This window comes from Oryx dammah, unplaced genomic scaffold (assembly GCF_014754425.2).
Source record: "Oryx dammah isolate SB20612 unplaced genomic scaffold, SCBI_Odam_1.1 HiC_scaffold_9, whole genome shotgun sequence".
In the NCBI taxonomy this organism is placed as follows: Eukaryota; Metazoa; Chordata; class Mammalia; order Artiodactyla; family Bovidae; genus Oryx; species Oryx dammah.
Genome location: NW_024070193.1, coordinates 15270581 through 15289409, shown reverse-complemented (window position 1 = coordinate 15289409; position 18829 = coordinate 15270581). Strand labels below are relative to the sequence as shown.

The 18829-nt window shown below is 40.3% G+C and overlaps 1 protein-coding gene across 5 annotated transcripts in view; it reads left to right on the top strand.

The window, feature by feature from the left end:
* Positions 1 to 18829, top strand: part of ERC2 (ELKS/RAB6-interacting/CAST family member 2) — a 900269-nt gene that overhangs the window by 613876 nt on the left and 267564 nt on the right. For all 5 annotated transcript variants that reach the window (XM_040246394.1, XM_040246393.1, XM_040246396.1 and 2 more), the window contains one exon: positions 5065 to 5225. In XM_040246394.1, the coding sequence (XP_040102328.1) occupies positions 5065 to 5225 (161 nt within the window). The remainder of the gene's footprint in view (positions 1 to 5064; positions 5226 to 18829) is intronic.

Here is an 18829-nt window from a genome sequence, read left to right as displayed (position 1 = left end):
GTGTGTGTGTGTGTGTGTGTGTGTGTGTGTGTGTGTGTGTGTGTGTGTGTGTGGGTGGGTGTGGGTGTGTGTGTAGGGGGTGTGTGTGTGTGTGTGTGGGTGTGGGTGTGTGTGGGTGTGTGTGTGTGGGTGTGTGTGGGTGTGTGTGTGTGTTGCTGAAGATAGGTGACAGCAAGCACAGAATCTTGAATTCAGTAATTAGCAAACATGAAACGGGCTGAATACGTAAACTGGCTCTCTGTTAGTGAGGACTGATGCTTCTGTGGCACCAAGGACTTGGGCATTGTTCTTAGTGCATCATACACATTAACCCGTTGAATCTTCACCAAACTCCTTTTAGCTAAGTTCCCGCATCACAAGGAAGCTGGGTTCAGAAAGTTTTTATAACTGACTCAGGAGGACACAGATAGTAAGTGGTAGGCTAACTCCTCAGTTCTGTTTGTAATCACTATGCTGTGCTATCTCTTCTGTTAATCATGTTCTAAGTGTTTCCATATTTGCCAGTCCCCATGCTAAGAGGTTTACTTTCATTGCTTCACTTAATACCCGAAGTAATTCTAGTGAGACATACTATTGTTACAGATGAAGAAACTCAGACACCTTCCCAATGCTCTATAATAAATGGTAAAGCATGTGTTATTAGTGCAGTCTGGTTTCTTAATCCATGATTTTAACCATTCTCCATATTTAAAATGTTTTAATTATGTATAAATACATACCTATATATTTACATATATTAAATATTTATTTTATATATTTTATATAAAAACATTCAAAATATTTAAAACTGAAAATATTCAAATTAAATTTTAAGTGAAATGCTGTGTAGAAGCCAAAGTAGAACAACTCCCTTTGAGTGTGAGATAGAGGATGGAGCTCTCTGCTGATTCACACCCCTCCTCCCACTCCACTGATCTGTTTATCAGACCCCAGATGTCTCTTTGGAACTCATGGTGGTCTAGGGAACAGAGTTCGAAGACCACAACTGTGGGTAATCAGGAGCCCCTTGAGATGCTGGAACCAGACCAGTGATACTTTTGATGAAATATTGATGGTTTAGGCATTTTTTCCTGGAAGTAGGGAGGTAAGTTGTAAGAATAAATCCCACGAGACATCTTGGCTCACCCAGTTCAAAGTCACATCCAAAGACACAAAAGTCAAAACAGCTGAAAAAAATCAAAAGGAAAGTCTAACCTTCAGAGTCTGTGTCTTTGGAAAACATTGAAAGGACCCCAGGAATAACACCTAGCAACTTTTCCCCCTTCCTCTTTTCTCTTCCTTCTCAGTCATCTTATTCAAAACAAAACCTTAAAACAAAACGTCTGTGTACCCAGTCTCCAGGCTCATGACTCTCTTCCTCTCTCACTCCTGTCTCTTTCTTTCTATCACACAGACTGTCATAGCCTGCCCTTCAAAGCACTGTCCCTTTGCACTCAGTTTTGCTGTCACTCTACTACCTGTTGCCTAAAATCCAGGCACAGTCCTGGCTGAGAGAGACCTCTGACAGTGAAGAAGCTGATCAGGCAAAGCCAAGTTCTTATTTAGGGTTGGGGTAGGAACAAAGGCTGGGAACACACGTGTGTACACACACACACACATACACACACACTTATTTTCAATCTTGTCAGAAATGTGGGAGGGGAAGGGATTCAAGCTGGAAGCATAAAAAGTAGTGATAGAAAAAGATGATGTCTCAGGAAGTGTTTCCAAAATAGACTTGATGATGAAGAGAAAACAAAGAGGAAAGAGAGGGAAGACACAAATGTGGTTCTTAAACATGAGTCACTGAGAAAAGCTCAGGACACTGGACTAACATGTCACCAATGTGATAGGGAATGGCAGGTGCAGAGAGCTGGGGTAGGTTGTCAGGAATCTCATTTAGATAGATGTGCATGGATCATCCTGAATTCAAAGTGATATTGTGACATCTAAATGGAAGTAGTCACCAAGTGGTTCAGTGTATGTGAAAGATGTTAAGTGAATAAAAGGAGACAAAGTTTGGAAAAGTATCAGAATAGTGGTGAGAGCTATGGAGACAAACCTCAGTCCTCCTCTGAGAAGCCACGTGAATGAGGAAAATGTCTCTGGGATAGAGTCATGAAGGGAAAGGTCCAGTTATGGATGCAAGAAAGTGAAGAGTTTGCAAAAAAAACAGGAGAAGTAAGTTCTCAGTCTAACGAGAGCTTCTGAGAAGGGAAAGATTGGCTTATAGGTGAATGGAGAATGGGTACAGTCCCACTCACCCATTACACTGTGTTTCAGAGAGGCTATCTAATAAGAAGGGGGGCTTTCTAATGATATATATATATATATATATAATATATATATATAATATATAGATAGATATTTAAAACAGTTTACAAAATTATACATACATCTCAATTATATGTAATATGTAAAAGAGTAGGAGAGAGATGGAGAAATTAAAATAAAATGTTCAGAGTGTTTATCTCCATGTGGTGGTATTTTGGGTAATCTTAGCTAAAAAGAATGTAATTATCCTTATATTAAAAAAATTAAATTTCCTGTCTTTTGGATTCCGTATGAGTATACCTTATTTTAAGGGAAAGCGTTATTTTATTGATATTAATTAGAAGAATAAGTGATATAGAGGCTATGTCATCCCATGTAATACTCACAAACATCTAATAGGAATAAACAACATAATATCCTGTTTCCAGGTAAAGAACCCAAAGCCAAAAGAGATAAAGAAACTTGTGTCAGTCATATAGTAAGTTATGGAGACATGTTTCAAATCTGATCGTTTTTAAGGCACGAGTTTCATAGATATAGCCAGCTAAAATATTACTTCCAGTGAGGAGAAGTTGGGGAACCATTCAGCTGTGCAAACTACACATTAAGAAAAGACATATGGCAAGAAGGAGGGTATCAGTGGCCTGCAAGTGTTGGGAAAGCAAGAATAAAAAGTACATCCTCTTAATGAGAGGGACCTGGTAGTAGGGAGATGGAGGCAGGTGTTACAGCCACTTGATAAGGAGTGTGACAGTTCATCAGTCAAGACAATCCAAGTTACACTGGAGGTAACAGCCTCTCATCTCATGTTGTAACACAATGAAGCTGCTGCCTTGCTTATGTGGTATGGTTTGGCCTTTAGCTTCATTGTGATCACTCAGGGACTCAGGCTGAAGGAGACATCATCTGAAACATGCTTCTGAAGTCATTATGACCAGGAAAAGGGAAGGTTGTGGTTGATTGCTAGTTCTTAAATGCTTCTGCTTGGAAATGACAGTGATCTAAGGTGTAATTGTTAAAGCTGGTTTAATATAAAACTCATTAGTGTCTGCTGTATGCAGTCACATGGCAGGTGAACTAAGAGCTTGGAAACCCACAAAGTAGAATTCTGTGTCTGTGGATTGTAAGCAGGCCAGCTCAACTAATAAGAGATTCAGCAGGTGAGAATCCTGGACACCCTCCCTCTTCTCTGACATCGATAATACATTTGGATTTTTTTTTTTTTAATTAAAAAAGGAAAGGGAGTCATGAGGATGCGGAGCATCCCAAGTAGAGGATCAGGCAGACTGTATCTGAGCTGATGCTTGGGATGACCATAATATTGATCTTTTAAAAACCAACACTGCTATTGAATGTATAAAAAATAGGGTAAAACAGACAAAAACACTTCTGCTTCAGCCTCATCAAGTACTGTTTTGTAGAAGGGCTTCTAGTTATATTTATGATATTCTATGAACTTATATGAGAAACTAAAAAGTGTGATTGCTTTTTAATATTTAAATTTTGTGTGTTAAAAAATAATGCTGTTTATCCCTGTGTAGTTCTGTGACTTTCATAGGTTATGCGCTATATTCCTTGCTTTTAAAACTGTTTTTGGCTTTTATTTATATTACCTGGTCATCAAGTTTCCTTTTTTTATCAGGCCAAAATGAAGGGTTTTCTGAATTTTAAAAGCCTGTAATTTACCTTGGATGTGAACTATCGTACTTATTCTGAATAAATTCCATGTATAACTGCAGAAATTGTGCAGAAAGTCTTTATGAATTGGAACTTAACATGTCATTGACACATTTTGAAGGGCGTTCTGTTGACTTTAGTGATAGATGATCCCATTCTGCCAAGTTCGGCTGGAAGGGGTGACTTAGAAACCCAAACATCAACTCTGGAGTCTAGAAACTTCCTGAAACCATGGTTTTAAGTCCTCAGGGTGGATGCAGCCTGTATCTGTGTGAGGGATGGCATTTTACCAGCTTGCTCCATGGAAGGCTCTGGAAAAGAACCATTAAACACCAGCCTTCTTTGTTGTGTGTTGGCTTTTAAAAGTCTCCAGTGGTTCGGGAAGGATAAGGCCTTGCCTTGGGGCTCCCTGGTCCAATTTTTTGGGACCTGGCTAAAAACCCTGGATATTTGATAGTCTGGCTTATTTCTATGGTGTATTAGCACCCTATAAAAGTTACATGTCATTTATTTCAAGTTTAGAACCCTCTCAAACTTCAGGGGCAAACCAAACTTGAACCTTTTGTGGCTGGGATTCTGTTTACCTTTGGCCAAACCTCACTTCCTGAATGTGAAACAGGGAGGTGAGGTGAGAGGGGGGCCCCTGAGGCCCCTTGGCCATCAAATTGCTTTTGCCAAACAAGGCTTTGATAGGCTAAAACATGAATGAATTTGAAACATGGAGAGTAGCTTCCTGTCAGAATGCTCTGGGGCCTACACACAAAAGTATATTGTGCCGGGCAAAGTGCATTTGAGTGTTGCCTTCAGCCAACTGTGAGGCAGTATCTGAGATTTTTGCCAAACACAGGTTGAAATTGGGTCAAGCCACTCACCTTCCAGTTCTAATAAATACATTAAGTAGTTTCTATAAAAGTTATTGGATAATCCAATTGAATGAGGACCTTGGAGAAATTTGGACATTTCTTGTGTTTGAAATGTTTATTTTTAAGTAGTGACAAAGAAAGAATGGACCCCAGGATACAATGCCCAGCTCAAGCATGGCTTTAATTCCTTTGTGTCTGTTGTCAGAACGCAAGGTACACCTTGTGCTTGAATGGAGGAGAAATAACACACTGCGTCCCATGCGCTTTTCAGATAGAAGAGCTGATGAATGCACTGGAGAAGACCAGACAGGAGCTGGATGCCACCAAGGCTCGCCTTGCCTCCACGCAGCAGTCCCTGGCTGAGAAAGAAGCACACTTGGCCAACCTCCGGACAGAGAGGAGGAAGCAGCTGGAGGAGATCCTAGAGATGAAGTGAGTGCCCATTTTTTGCTGTCTCAGTCATTCTTTTCTAACTTCTCTGCATGGATGAGAAAGCGAGTGCTAAAGAAGAGGAGGAAAGAGCTTGGAGAGAGAATCATTTAGCTAACACTTGACTAGTTGTTTCTGTGACTATGCTTCTTATTTTCTCAAATTACAGCTTCCATGTCCCAATGTGCACATTTTTCACATCTGTTATTCAAAAAAGAAAAAAAAAATCCAACATAAGGTTTTGTGACTCTGTGTTTTGTGGACAGCACTAATATTCTTAGATCTGTCGAAAAGGTTTGAGCTGGCCAAGAGACAGAGGCCTTGTTAAGCACAATGGTAATTGAAGTCCTGGTCAGGGTTAAATGGAAACTTTTCTGAGGAGGTATTTCCTAATTGTGACTATAACTTTGCTAATTATATTCTTTTCACTTGTGTACAATGCCTGGCTTGTGTTGGCTTTCATAGTCTCAAGGTTGGCACCTCTTTGTTTAGAAAGCAGGACTCTGATTTGCTCTGCTGATAAAAACAGGCTTGGAAATGCCCCTGCCCCCCTGTCTCATTGGGTAGGTAAGGACTGGATGGGAGTGGGGGTTGGGTAGGGGAGGAGACTGGAACAAATGTCTTTCTTTGATTTAATCAATAAGGTGTGACTGCTTGTCAGGCAATGGTTGTTCCTGTGGGCCTGTGACACACCCACCTTCACCTAGCTTTTATATCGTTCTCACAGTGAAATAATATCACCATGAAAGAACATAGTAAAGATAATTACTCAAAGATTTTAGAGATAATCAATTGCTATGAATCTATTTCTGAAAAATTAAGCAAGAAGCAGCATCTCTCTAAGTCTTTAAATGAAATAATCACTAAAGTATGATTTAAATCCAGCCTCCTTCCAAAATAAGGGGAAATGTACAGAATTATAGCATCTTAAGCCTGTAACATAGACTTTGAAATTGGTGGCTAGGTATGGAAGAATAACCTTACCCTGACCCTGCAAGTCTTACACATGGTTAGTATTAAACCCAGAAAGCTTAGATCATGGAAAATATGGAATGAAATATTTTGAAGGATTTAATAATGAGGACAAAACTTTTTATTCCTTGTCAACTACCTCAGTTTCTCCTAGACCAAAGAATAAGTAGTTTTTTTCCACATATAAACTCCCATTTTTCCTAATAAAAGATGATATAATAAAAACAGATATTATTATCCTCAGTTTAGAGGTGAGGGAACTGAGACTCAGCGAGATTTCAAGTAATTTGCTTAAAGACATCTGGCCAGGATTAAACCCAAAATCTGTTCAGACTCCATTTCTACTACCTCATTTTTTCATGCAGTCATGTCAGCTCCACCAAGTCCAGAACTTTTGTCTGTTTGAATCACTGCAGAAATCATACTGCCTAGAACAGTGCCTGCATATGGTTGGTGCTCAGTAATTGCTCATTGATGGAATGAATAGATTGAATGCTGGAGACTGGATTTTGTGTACTTAGGAAGAAACGTATTTCAAGCATTTGTGACGTTATTGATGTGATCAGTAATTTATTAATAATAGCAGTACATTGATTCCATCAGCCTTTATTCGTTCTCTTTCACTTACCCAGCTTCTGCCTCCTTGTGTGTTGCTATGTGTCAGATTCAGGCTAATTTTTCTCATTGTTCTGCAGCTGTTCCCAAGTTAACTCTACACCTCCTGGAGTGATTTATTATGCCATTATAAGGAAACTTTCATTATTTCCTGTTTATAAAAACAGCATATACTTCCAGCATTTTCAGAGAACAAGTAATGGTGAAGCATGCTGGTTTTTGAGGTGTCAGAGCTGGGTTGAAATCCTGTTGCGTTCACTTGGTGGCTGTGTGACTTGGGGGAAAATGACCTTAACATTGCTGACCCTATGGTTTCCTCCTGTGATGGCTTTCGTGGGGTGGTTGTGAAGAGAAGCACTCAGAGGAGGGCTTGGCACATGGAAAATGAAATATGTGTGTAAATGGCGCTATCAGCCAATGAAAATATGTCATTTGTTTAGTATACTTTGTGAAGAGTATCATTTGTCTAAAATTTGGGTTTATTTTTCTAAAACATATAAACCTTTTCCACGTGTATGTTTTCCCACTTAATTTCATGATTTCAGGTAGCACCTAACTAAGACCTCTTTGGGTGAATTGCCACATTATTGCTGAAGTGCTTAATCTGCTGCCGCTGCAAAATAAATAGAAAATTCCTCTGTTAATTCCTTTGGTAAAAGTAACAAAGCTCTGCTTCATTAAGCCCAATATGAACCTCATTCACTCTTTAACTGGCCCAGAAGCCCCACTAACAGGGTTCTTCCCAGGACTATGGGGACACAGGTGCAGGGCAGTTAAATTGACTGAGAACCCCAGTTAGATTTACCAGCCTCTTCAGATGTTCTAGTCAACCAAACAGTTTGGTGAATCTTGATTGAGTTGAGTTGATGTGTTGGTTATTGGGCATTAACTGAGTCAGTGTTAGTGTGAACAGTCAGCTGGATGTGCCATTGCGTTTACTGTCACTCTGTGCCACTGTTGTTTTTCATTCAACTGACAGGCAAGTGTGCAAGCAACTTTAGGCAAGTCTACCCAGGACTGGGAAATCCTGGTACATGGGAAAAGCCGAATGGTGTTAGGAAGAGGGGTGGGGCCACGAATCAAGAGAAACAAGATGTGGTCTCATAACTCATCCATAACCTTAAAGGAGGTCACTCTCTGGTTGCCTTGGTTTTTTTCTTTGGTGACATGGAGGTAGATATTACCTGCCCTACCTACTCCATAGAATTGTTACAGTAACAGGGTTTTTAAAAAAATACTGAACTGAAATTAATATAAACTAGCATATGTAAAAGCACTTTGAAACTTAAAAGGGGATTTTGAAATGAGAGATGGTGTCTGTTAAATTTGTTGCAAAATTAAATGACACAGTTATAGTATTGGAAAACAGCTGGGTGCAGCCTTCCAGCCTATATAAGCCAGACTGCTGTCCACATAATAAGGAATTCACCAGGCCTGGTGAAGACCACTTACCTTGGAAGCCATGGGCTCATAAGGTGGTGGTTCATGTTCCACAGCTCTCGAAGGTAGCTCCTTCATCCTTATATGGAACTGAAATAGCTTTCCATGTAATTAGCATTACCGCTTGTCTTGGTTTTTGTTTCAGAGCTACATAGATTTCAGCTGAGTCCTGTCCACAGGACAGACAGCCTTTTATTTTTCATAAATTTATTTTTATTTTATATCTGTTTAGGTAATACTTTGCATTCTGAAAGGAGAAAAAAAAAAGAGCAAAATTAAAAAGAAACAAAATTGCATATGATCCTACCATGCAGAGATAGATACTAATAGTATTTTGATGTCTACCTTTACAAATGCTCTTTATTTTTTTAAACAAAATTAGATTGTACTTTCGTATTTTGTAAATCCTTCTTTTGCTTGCTGAATGGTAAACACTGCTCTGTGCAGCAAACATTGAATTGTATTATTTTTAATTATCCAACATACTATCATAGAGATTTCTCCCTTTATCAGAGGCTTATCTTGGTGCCAATATTTTGCTACTATAAAGAATGTCTTGATAGGCATCCTCCTGTGTCAGTTTGTTAGCTTATTTTCAAATAATTGCAGATTAATATGTAGTTATAAGAAATAGTACAGAGGATTCTCTTGTATGCTTCACTTGTTTCCCTCAGTGGTAACATCTGGCATAATTACAGCACAGTATTATGCCAGAAAATTGATATTCATATAGCTTACCGACTTTATTTAGATTTCTCCAGTTTTACATGTACTCGTGTGTGTATGTATTTAGTTACATACAGTTTTATCACACGTATACATCTGTATAACCACCACCATTGTCAAGATGTAGCACTGTCCATCATTACAAGGCTCCCTCACACTGACTTTTGATAGCTACACTCCTAACCCAACTGTTTAATTTTTAACCAGAGTTTTTTATTGTGTTTTATCATTTTGGGACGTGTGCAACACTGTCCTTCATTTTTCCCTGCCATTTTTCTTGGCCAGGGAGGGAGTTGTCCTCTTAGTTTAAATTTAGGCTGAATTTAAAGTGAGAAAAATATTGCTTGATTGAAAGACTTCTCTTTAAATGAGTTGGTTAATTTGTTTACAGTGAAATTCCCTTTTAATATTGGATATCTAGAACTTGTCATATGGTAGGCATTCAAAAAGAAAATCACTTATGGTCCTACCATGCAGAGATAGACAGTGATGGCATTTTGGTGTATACATTTACAAATGCTCATTTTTTAAAAGAAAATTAAATTGTACTTCCATATTTTATAAATTCTGCATTTGAGGAATGAATGTCCACTGCTATAGGTGGACAAGTGAAAATGTGTGCCCTTATCAAGTTTGCATTTTAGTAAAATGAGTGATCGAAATGAATGGACAAATAAATAAGCAAATAAATAAATAGTTAGATGAATAAAGTAGCTTCTTGTGGAACCAAAGAAGTTTAGAATCCCACTTAGAAAGCTCTTTCCATTGGTAAGGACCCTCCTGATTATTTGGGAGTAGAGAGGGAAATGCCATGTCACTCCCTATAGTCTGAGAAACCTTCTAGGATCTGAGCCTAGTGGAGAGTCTTTGACTGTCTCTTGTGTAAGATTCTTCCCCCGAATAAATATTTTTTTCCAGTTTAATCTTCATTGGTTAGTATTCCAACTGCCAGTCATTATTGCTGCACTGGAAGAAGCTAATGGTTCCCAACCATACATTTTCCCAGAAGAACATAATATTCTCCTTCCCTTGTGTATAATATTATTCTTTTACTTAAAAAATATCTAAAACCTCTTACTAAAACATTTCATAATGGTTTGTCTTTGTTACATTTGCTTCTATTTAAAAGGGATTTTATTAAAATAATATTAAGAACATCATTCTATATGTTTGGTTTTATTAATACCAGTTAATGAGCTTACATTCCAGTAACCAAAGCTCGATTATTTAATTTGTGGCAGGTGAATTTGATATCTGTAGCTAAAAGGAATTGAAGGCCATGAGATACTGTGCTTAAAATCTATCTGTGTGCATTTGCTCAGACAATTTAAACTAGCACAGTAATTTAATAGGCAGACAGGCAGGCTAACTGATCTGTTCCATTTAGTATTAAATACTGAATGAATAAGGGGTTTGAGAGCTGGTTAAAAGTTACATAATGTGAAGTGTGTAGTTTAGACTTTCTATGGTGATTTCTCATACTTAATGTAAAGATTTTAAAGGGACATCTATAATTTAACTCATCTGATAACATTGTGAGAGCCACCTTAATTTACTGGGTATTGTTGCATTCTCGAATCTTCTCCAGATAGCCTCAGAAGCCTTTGTATACACTGGGCTATTTTAGGAAGTTTACAGTGAGGTAAGACAGAGGCTTATTCCAAGGCATTATCCTGTTGGCCTCTTTGATCTAGGATCCCTTTTGAGAGAGCCACTCATTAGGTAAGTACCCTTCAAAGGAGAGGCAGGGTGCAGAAAATGATAAAATCAATTTATTCTTTCCTTCATGCCAACATGAGAAAAGACAAATCACATTTCTTTAGGAAGGAATCCTAAGTGCCTGGCAATTTGGATAGGATTAATGGAGCCTGGGAGAGGAGTTTTGAAGGCAACTGTTACTTAAAATTGATAAACTCAGTTGCAAGAGAAGTTATGGGGATTGAATGAAATAATGCATTTATAAGAAACTGATTTATAAGCCACAGAAGGCCATATATGTATCATGGTGGGTGACATATTCATATGTTAGGTAAACCCACTATAATTAGCATACCCTGAGCTCATCTTCAATTTCGAGTTGGCCTCACACTTTGAACAGTTTTTTGTGTGGGGGGTGAGAGACGGCTACAGTGCAATTTTCTCTGTAAGCCATGGTTATTTAGAAAAACTTTGGCATGTTCATAAAATATATAAAATATATATTAAATACTATTGTAATATGTCCTGGGGTTCCCTGGTGGCTCAGATGTAAAGAATCTGCCTGCAATGCAGGAGACCCAGGTTTGATTCCTGGGTCAGGAAGATCCCCTGGAGAAGGGAATGGCAACCCACTCCAGGATTCTTGCCTGGGAAATTCCATGGACAGAGGAGCCTGGTGGGCTCCAGTCCATGGGGTCACAAAGAGTCAGAGATGACTGAGTGACTTCCACTTGATGTTAATGTGTCCTAGAATATCCCAATCTCTCTGTTCTTATTTGTATCCTGCTAGTTCTAAAAGTAAATTGAGTCAGCTAAAATACTAGTGAAGCTTTTCTCAGCCTCCTAAGTTACCTGTAGTGATTGAAGACAGGTGGCAGAGAGAAGAACTGCTCATTCAGCAATGACTGTGGTTTGAGCTGCAGAGAGTCACATGATGGGCAGTTATTTATCACTCAGGATTTCTGTTTCTCTCTTGTAACCCTGGAGTTGGTGGTTTAGGGCTTTTAGTGAAAGAGAAAAGACTTGATATACATAAAATTGGTAAATAAAACTGAACTACGATGAAAATAACTTTAGAATGGTGGAGTGGTCTAATTAGCTTGATGCAAGGAACAGAAAACTGCACATTCCAGAGGTTCATGCAAGCAGCGTAGTAACCAGGGACTGGCACTCCTTCTGCCTTGATGCTTTGTTATTCTCTGCACATGAGATTCTGCATGTTTTTCTCTGCACCTCATGATGCAAGGTTTTTGCCTCAGTTCCAACCATTTCATCCACATTCCTGCCATCAGACAGGAGAAGGGAACCTCCCTGCCATTTAAGCTGCCCATACCATCCACTGACATCTGAGTCATTTAACAATTTATTTGATAAATAGTTGTTGGGTATCCATTGCTTGCAAAGACTGCTCTAAACCAGAGGCACTCACCTAATCACTGTTCTAAGTGGACACAAAGGACAAAGATCTCTCCATTCTAAGTAGGTGCAAGATCCAGAGTGGGGAAGAGGCACATTGATCAGTGTTTAAGTCAGATGATCACATTTAGATACAAGAAAGCAGGAAAATCTGGATTTCAGCTGGGTGGCTGTATGTCCAGCTAACTCTCAGGGAGTCTACTACCAAGGAAAGAAAGAGGTGGAGAGATATTAGGGGCAACTAGCCATCTTTGCTGAAATGAGCAAAGTATGAGAAGAAAAAATCAACTGATATTTTATCTCACTGAATATTTAAAAATAACTTTGCAACTACATTTTTAGTGATAGCATTCCTCTCAGACATTTACTTGTGTGTATGTGTCCAGTAAGTATTTGAGTTCATTTCTGGGTACCAGCATTGGTAAACTATGGGAGAGCCATGTGTTGAGTGAACATATTGGGAGGTACCTGAAAAATATGTTCATGGTTGGAATAGATGATGGGTGAGGGGTGTTAGTCTAGAGAAGACCAAGAGACACATTCTCCCTCCAACTATTAAAGAGGTGACATGAGAGGAAAGAAATGGATTTGATTTATGCTGCCTGAGATGATTGTGCCTGAGCACAGTTATTCTTTAAGAAGACGAAGGCCTTCCTACAGTGCTTTGTAGCAGCCAGAACTCTATGCTCTTTTGAGGTGGTTTCCGAGGTATGTCAGCAAATCCTGGGGGGAAGGGGTGCTATAAAGAGAATCCCCATCCCCAGGGAGGGGTGGAAGGGTGATCTCCACAGTTCCTTTCAGTGTGTAATTCTACCAGTCATTCTGCTAAGTGAGTGATCTGGAACTTGAAGAATATTTAGGAGATGCTGGAATCTTGTTTCTTCTCTTAAGGAATTCTATTTGAAATGCAAAAACTTTTGCCAAAAGCCAAAATGACTGCTTGGTCTAGGACACTGTCCTCTCAATAGGACCACAAGTACAGAACCTATCCTGTAGTTGTGTACATTGCATTTATATTTTAATAAAATTCTTTAGATATGAAATGCATGAGCCAAGCAGAGATGTGTTTCACAAATCATCACAGAGGAAAGAATCAGTAGTTAAACTGTGTGTCAGGTAGAATCAAGACCTCTTCAGTCTCCTTGCCCTAAGAAATGTACTATCTTTGATTAAAATGCTTTCAGAGGATTAAATTAGCTCAGGCATATATACTATTCAGTTCATGCAGACTTTGGATAATGAGATTAACATTGCCAGTGAACAGTTCTTAAGTGCTTATTACATGTCAGGCAGGGGCTATTTACTTCACCTGCATATGACTGCCACCTCCTTTGACATGCGGAGTCTTATGACCCTCAATGTGTAAATGTAGGAACTGAGGCTCAGACACCTGGAACTCAAATACAAGTCTGTTTGACACTACAGGCTATGATCTTAACCACTGACAGTTTGTATCACACTTTCTCCTACTGAAGAACAGATTGTCATCAAATGAATTTTATTTGGTGATGCTGGGATCCAGTTTTGATTAAATAGTGGATGGCAGCAGGCACATAGGTTCTTCTTCCAACTTGCATTAGGGAAGCAGGAGAGCAAGCCAGGTTGATGGTGGGAGGGAGGGGGCAGGAAGAGAGCTAGTTGGAGGAGGCCTTTGAACTCAGCTTCCTTATCATAAAACAAAATAGGGGAGACACTGTCTTCTGGCCAAAAACATGCACTAGATGTATAGTTTTAATAGTGAAAAATGTCAGTCAAATGGGTCCCTTGGTTTTTAGTGGAAATACAAACATTTTCAGAGCTAGAGCGGTGTAATCTTTCAGCTTAAATAATCATAATCAGCAGTTAAATAATCTAAATGCTCATGAATTTGTAGAGTTGAAAGTATTCCAAGCACCACACTTCATGTTATCTCCATCCGCACAGCAGTAGCTCCACGGGAAAGAGAATCGTACAGGCCTTCCAACCTCCTAAAGTGTGGAAATCAAAGGGGGCAGTTGTGGTCCTTCTTTCAATCCAAAAGTAGCTTCCTTTTGGAGAAATTTTGTTAAGTGCTTGATCTAAGGATGTGGGGGATACTGGCAGCTTAAGCCCCAGGAGGCAAGGGGTGGGGCAGCTGTATACCAGGAAGAGAAGCCAAGGGGTGGGCACTACAAGCAGGGTCACAGATCAGGTCCTGAAATGATAATTCTCCAGGGCAGTGAGCAAGGCTCTCAGGACTTAAGTTCACATCCCAAATCTGCCAAATGTAACTGAGTGAGCCAAGGCCAGCCTGACCCTCCAACCGTAAACAAGGCTCTGGACTCAGATGACCAGGTTGATAGCTCCTGATTCTCTCAAGCAGTAGTTCTCACCCTGGACATAATTTTGCCCCTCAGGGACATTTGGTGAGATCTGGAGATAATATTGTTGTCACAGCTCAAGGGAAGATGCTACTGGCAGGTAGTGTGTAGAGACCAACGACATCACTAAGCATCCTGCAATGCACAGGATAGCCTAACAGTAAAGAAGTAGATGTTTTTTCAGGAATTCTGTTGCTTTTTCAATGATCCAGCAGATGTTGGCAATTTGATCTCTGGTTCCTCTGCATTTTCTAAGTCCAGCTTGAATATCTGGAACTTCATGGTTCATGTACTGTTGAAGCCTGGCTTGGAGAATTATGAGCATTACTTTGCTAGTGTGTGAGATGAGTGCAATTGTGCCATAGTTTGAACATGCTTTGGCATTGCCTTTCTTTGGGATTGGAATGAAAACTGACCTTTTCCAGTCCTGGGGCGACTGCTGAGTTTTCCAAATTTGCTGGTGTATTGAGTGCAGCACTTTCACAGCATCATCTTTTAAGATTTGAAATAGCTCACCTGGAATTTCATCACCTCCACCAGCTTTGTGTGTGGTGATGCTTCCTAAGGCCCACTTGACTTAGCATTCCAGGATGTCTGGCTCTAGATGAGTGATCACACCATCGTGATTATCTGGGTCATGAAGATGTTTTTTTGTATAGTTCTTCTGTATATTCTTGCCACCTCTTCTTAGTATCTTCTGCTTCTGTTAGGTCCATACCGTTTCTGTCCTTTATTGTGCCCATCTTTGCATGAAATGTTCCCTTGGTATCTCTAATTTTCTTGAAGAGATCTCTAGTCTTTCCCATTCTATTGTTTTCCTCTATTTCTTTGCATTGATTTTTGAGGAAGGCTTTCTTACCTCTCCTTGCTATTTTTTGGAACTCTGCATTCAAATGGGTGTAATTTTTTTTTTCTCCCTTGCCTTTCGCTTCTCTTCTTTTCTCAGCTATTTGTAAGGCCCCCTCAGGCAACCATGTTGCCTTATTGCATTTCTTTTTCTTGGGGATGGTCTTGACCCCTGCCTCCTGTACAGTGTCACAAACCTCCGTCCATAGTTCTTCAGGCACTCTGTCTATCAGATCTAATCCCTTGAATCTATTTCTCACTTCCACTGTATAATCGTAAGGGATTTGATTTAGGTCATACCTGAATGGTCTAGTGGTTTTCCCTGCTTCCTTCAATTTAAGTCTGAATTTGGCAATAAGGAGTTCATGATCTGAGCCACAGTCAGCTCCCAGTTTTGTTTTTGCTGATTGTATAGCACTTCTCCATTTTTGGCTCAAAGAATATAATCAACCTGATTTCAGTATTGACCATCTGGTGATGTCCATGTGTAAAGTCTTCTCTTGTGTTGTTGGAAAAGAGTGTATGCTATGACCAGTGGGTTCTCTTGGCACAACTCTATTTGCCTTTATCCTGCTTCATTCTGTACTCCAAGGCCAAATTTACCTGTTATTTCAGGTATCTCTTGACTTCCTACTTTTGCATTCCAGTCCCCTGTAATGAAAAGGGCATCTTTTTTGTGTGTTAGTTCTAGAAGGTCTTGTAGGTCTTCAGAGAACCATTCAACTTCAGCTTCTTCAACATTAGTGTTTGAAGCATATACTTGGATTACTGTGTTATTGAATGGTGTGCCTTGGAAATAAACAGAGATCATTCTGTAGTTTTTAAGATTGCATCCAAGTATTGCATTACTGGCTCTTGTTGACTGTGAGGGCTACTCCATTTCTTCTAAAGGATTCTTGCCCACTGCTGCTGCTAAGTCACTTCAGTCTTGTCCGACTCTGTGCGACCCCATGGACGGCAGCCCACCAGGCTCCGCCATCCCTGGGATTCTCCAGGCAAGAACACTGGAGTGGGTTGCCATTTCCTCCTCCAATGCGTGAAAGTGAAAAGTGAAAGTGAAGTCTCTCAGTCATGTCTGACTCTTTGCGACCCCATGGACTGCAGCCCACCAGGCTCCTCCGTCCATGGGATTTTCCAAGAATACTGGAGTGGGGTGCCATTGCCTTCTCTGTAGTAGATATAATGATCATTTGAGTTAAATTCACCCATTCCTGTCCATTTTAGTTCATTGATTCCTAAAATGTTTATGTTCACTCTTGCTCTCCTTTTCGACCACTTCCAATTTACCTTAACTCATGGACCTAACATTTCAGGTTCCTATGCAATACTGCTCTTTAGAGCAGACTTTATTTCCATCACCAGTCACATCCACAACTGGGCGTTGTTTTTGCTTTGGCTCTGTCTCTTCATTCTTTCTGGAGTTCTCCACTGATCTCCAGTAGCATATTGAGCACCTACCCACCTGGGTAGTTCATCTTTTAGTGTCATATCTCTTTGCCTTTTCATACTGTTCATGGGGTTCTTCTCAAGGCAAGAATGCTGAAGTGGTTTACCATTCCTTTCTCCAGAGGATCACATTTTGTTAGAATTCTCCAACAAAAAGCTATGTTTTTTCCAGCTGAGTGCCAAAGAATTGATGATTTTGAACTGTGGTGTTGGAGAAGACTCTTGAGAGTCCCTTGGACTGCAAGGAGATCAAAGCAGTCAGTCCTAAAGGAGATCAGTCCTGGGTGTTCATTGGAAGGACTGATGCTGAAGCTGAAACTCCCATAGTTTGGCCCCCTGATGAAAAGAACTGACACACTGGAAAATACCCTGATGCTGGGAGAGATTGAAGGCAGGAGGAGGAGGGGATGACAGAGGATGAGATGGTTTGATGTCATCACTGACTTAATGGATATTAGTTTGAGCAAGCTCCAAGTTGGTGATGAACAGGGCAGCCTGGCATGCTGCAGTCTGTGGGGTCACAAAGAGTCAGACATGACTGAGCGATTGAACTGAACAGCAAAGAATGATCCAGCTCCAAATGACAGGAGTGCCAGGGCTGAGCAACTCGTTACTTGCCTCCCTTTTTAAAATTGGTGTTTTTTAAATGAGAGAAGAGAGAAAACTTAATAGGTTCTCATCTCTGATTTAGCTTGACTTATTTTCAAAGAGGACATATGTTCCCCCCATTCAACATCATGATTTTGGCCCAGAGGGCCTGATGGTCTGGGTTCTTCCTGTGTTTTGTGCAACTCTGACTTGATTCTGGATTGCTTTCTCGGGACTATAGACCCCAGAGAAATTGGCACAAGTCTCAGATCTAAATTCCTAAGAGACTGTGCTCCCTGTAAGATATAAATCCTGGCTAAGATACAAAAGACCTAATCCTCCAATGCCTGCTGCTCAGTGGACCACGCAGTCCTCTCCAGCTCCAGTGTTCCATCATTCTGTAACTTCTGGATCTCTCTGGTCCTCACTTTCTCCAACTATAAATGAAGAGTATGGGACTGGCCAGTCCTCCAGCCAGGCCTCTAAACTGATGCCCCCTTTACTCCCTCTCTCTCCCCTTGTTCATCCTTTTCCACTTGTTCCTTCTTTCATCACAACCCATTAGGTAGTTAGGTCTTTTCCTAGGAACCATTTCTTGCAATGATTATTTAAAGCAAAAAGCATAGAAGTAAAATAAGGCCACTGCCAAAGTGGGAGAATGTATTCCAGAGCCGTGGCACCAGTGGGACAGACTGCGGTCCAGATGCCAGCTCTTTCCCAGAAGAGAGAGGGCAGGACTTGGGGGAAATTCCAGCTTGAAGGTTTTCTGTCTCCCTGTATCATCTTCTTTGCAAAAGTAAAATAAATTGTAGACATTATCGTGGGATGCCTCAACCCTGAGGACGTAGAGGGGAAGCATCAATAACTGCAGCCCAGTGACAGAGGGCATCATGACAAAGGCTCCCAAGTCACTGAAGACCTCCAGGATGAAGCAGAGGATGGAGGTGAGGAAGGTTTTGGATGTTCTTGGTCCCTGGAAAGCACTTGATGAAAGTTTGTGGAAGGAAGGAATGAATGCTGATGGAAATTATGCTCTGCCTCTTGCTAGTGGTCTCTCCCTCCTGTCCCCACCTTTTCCACTCTAGCCTTCTCTTCAACCCAATCTCCTCTTTCTTCTTCTTTCCTTTTCCTCATGTTCCTCTCTCCTTTGTTTCCTCTCCTTTCCCTACCCCTATTCTGGTGCCCTACAAAGTGAGAGGTGTCAAAATATTTTCTGTATCTTGTTAACATAATGATTCCCTTGCTAGATTCCAATTTTTTAACTATTGAGCAGGAGGCAGACCTGGGAAAGAGAGAGAGAGTGAGTGAGTGAGTGTGTGTGTGTGTGTGTGAGTGAGTGTGTGTGTCTCTGTGTGTGTGTGTGACACACATGCATGTTAGAGGATCTTGAGGGAAGCTGCTCAGTTTCTCAGGAGCAAAGCAATTGAGAGCTAGAGCCTGAAGCCAAGTTGCCAGTCAAGAACAGCCAACATCTTTTGTTTTCCAGTCACGGAATTTGGGAGCCAACGGATTGTGAAAATT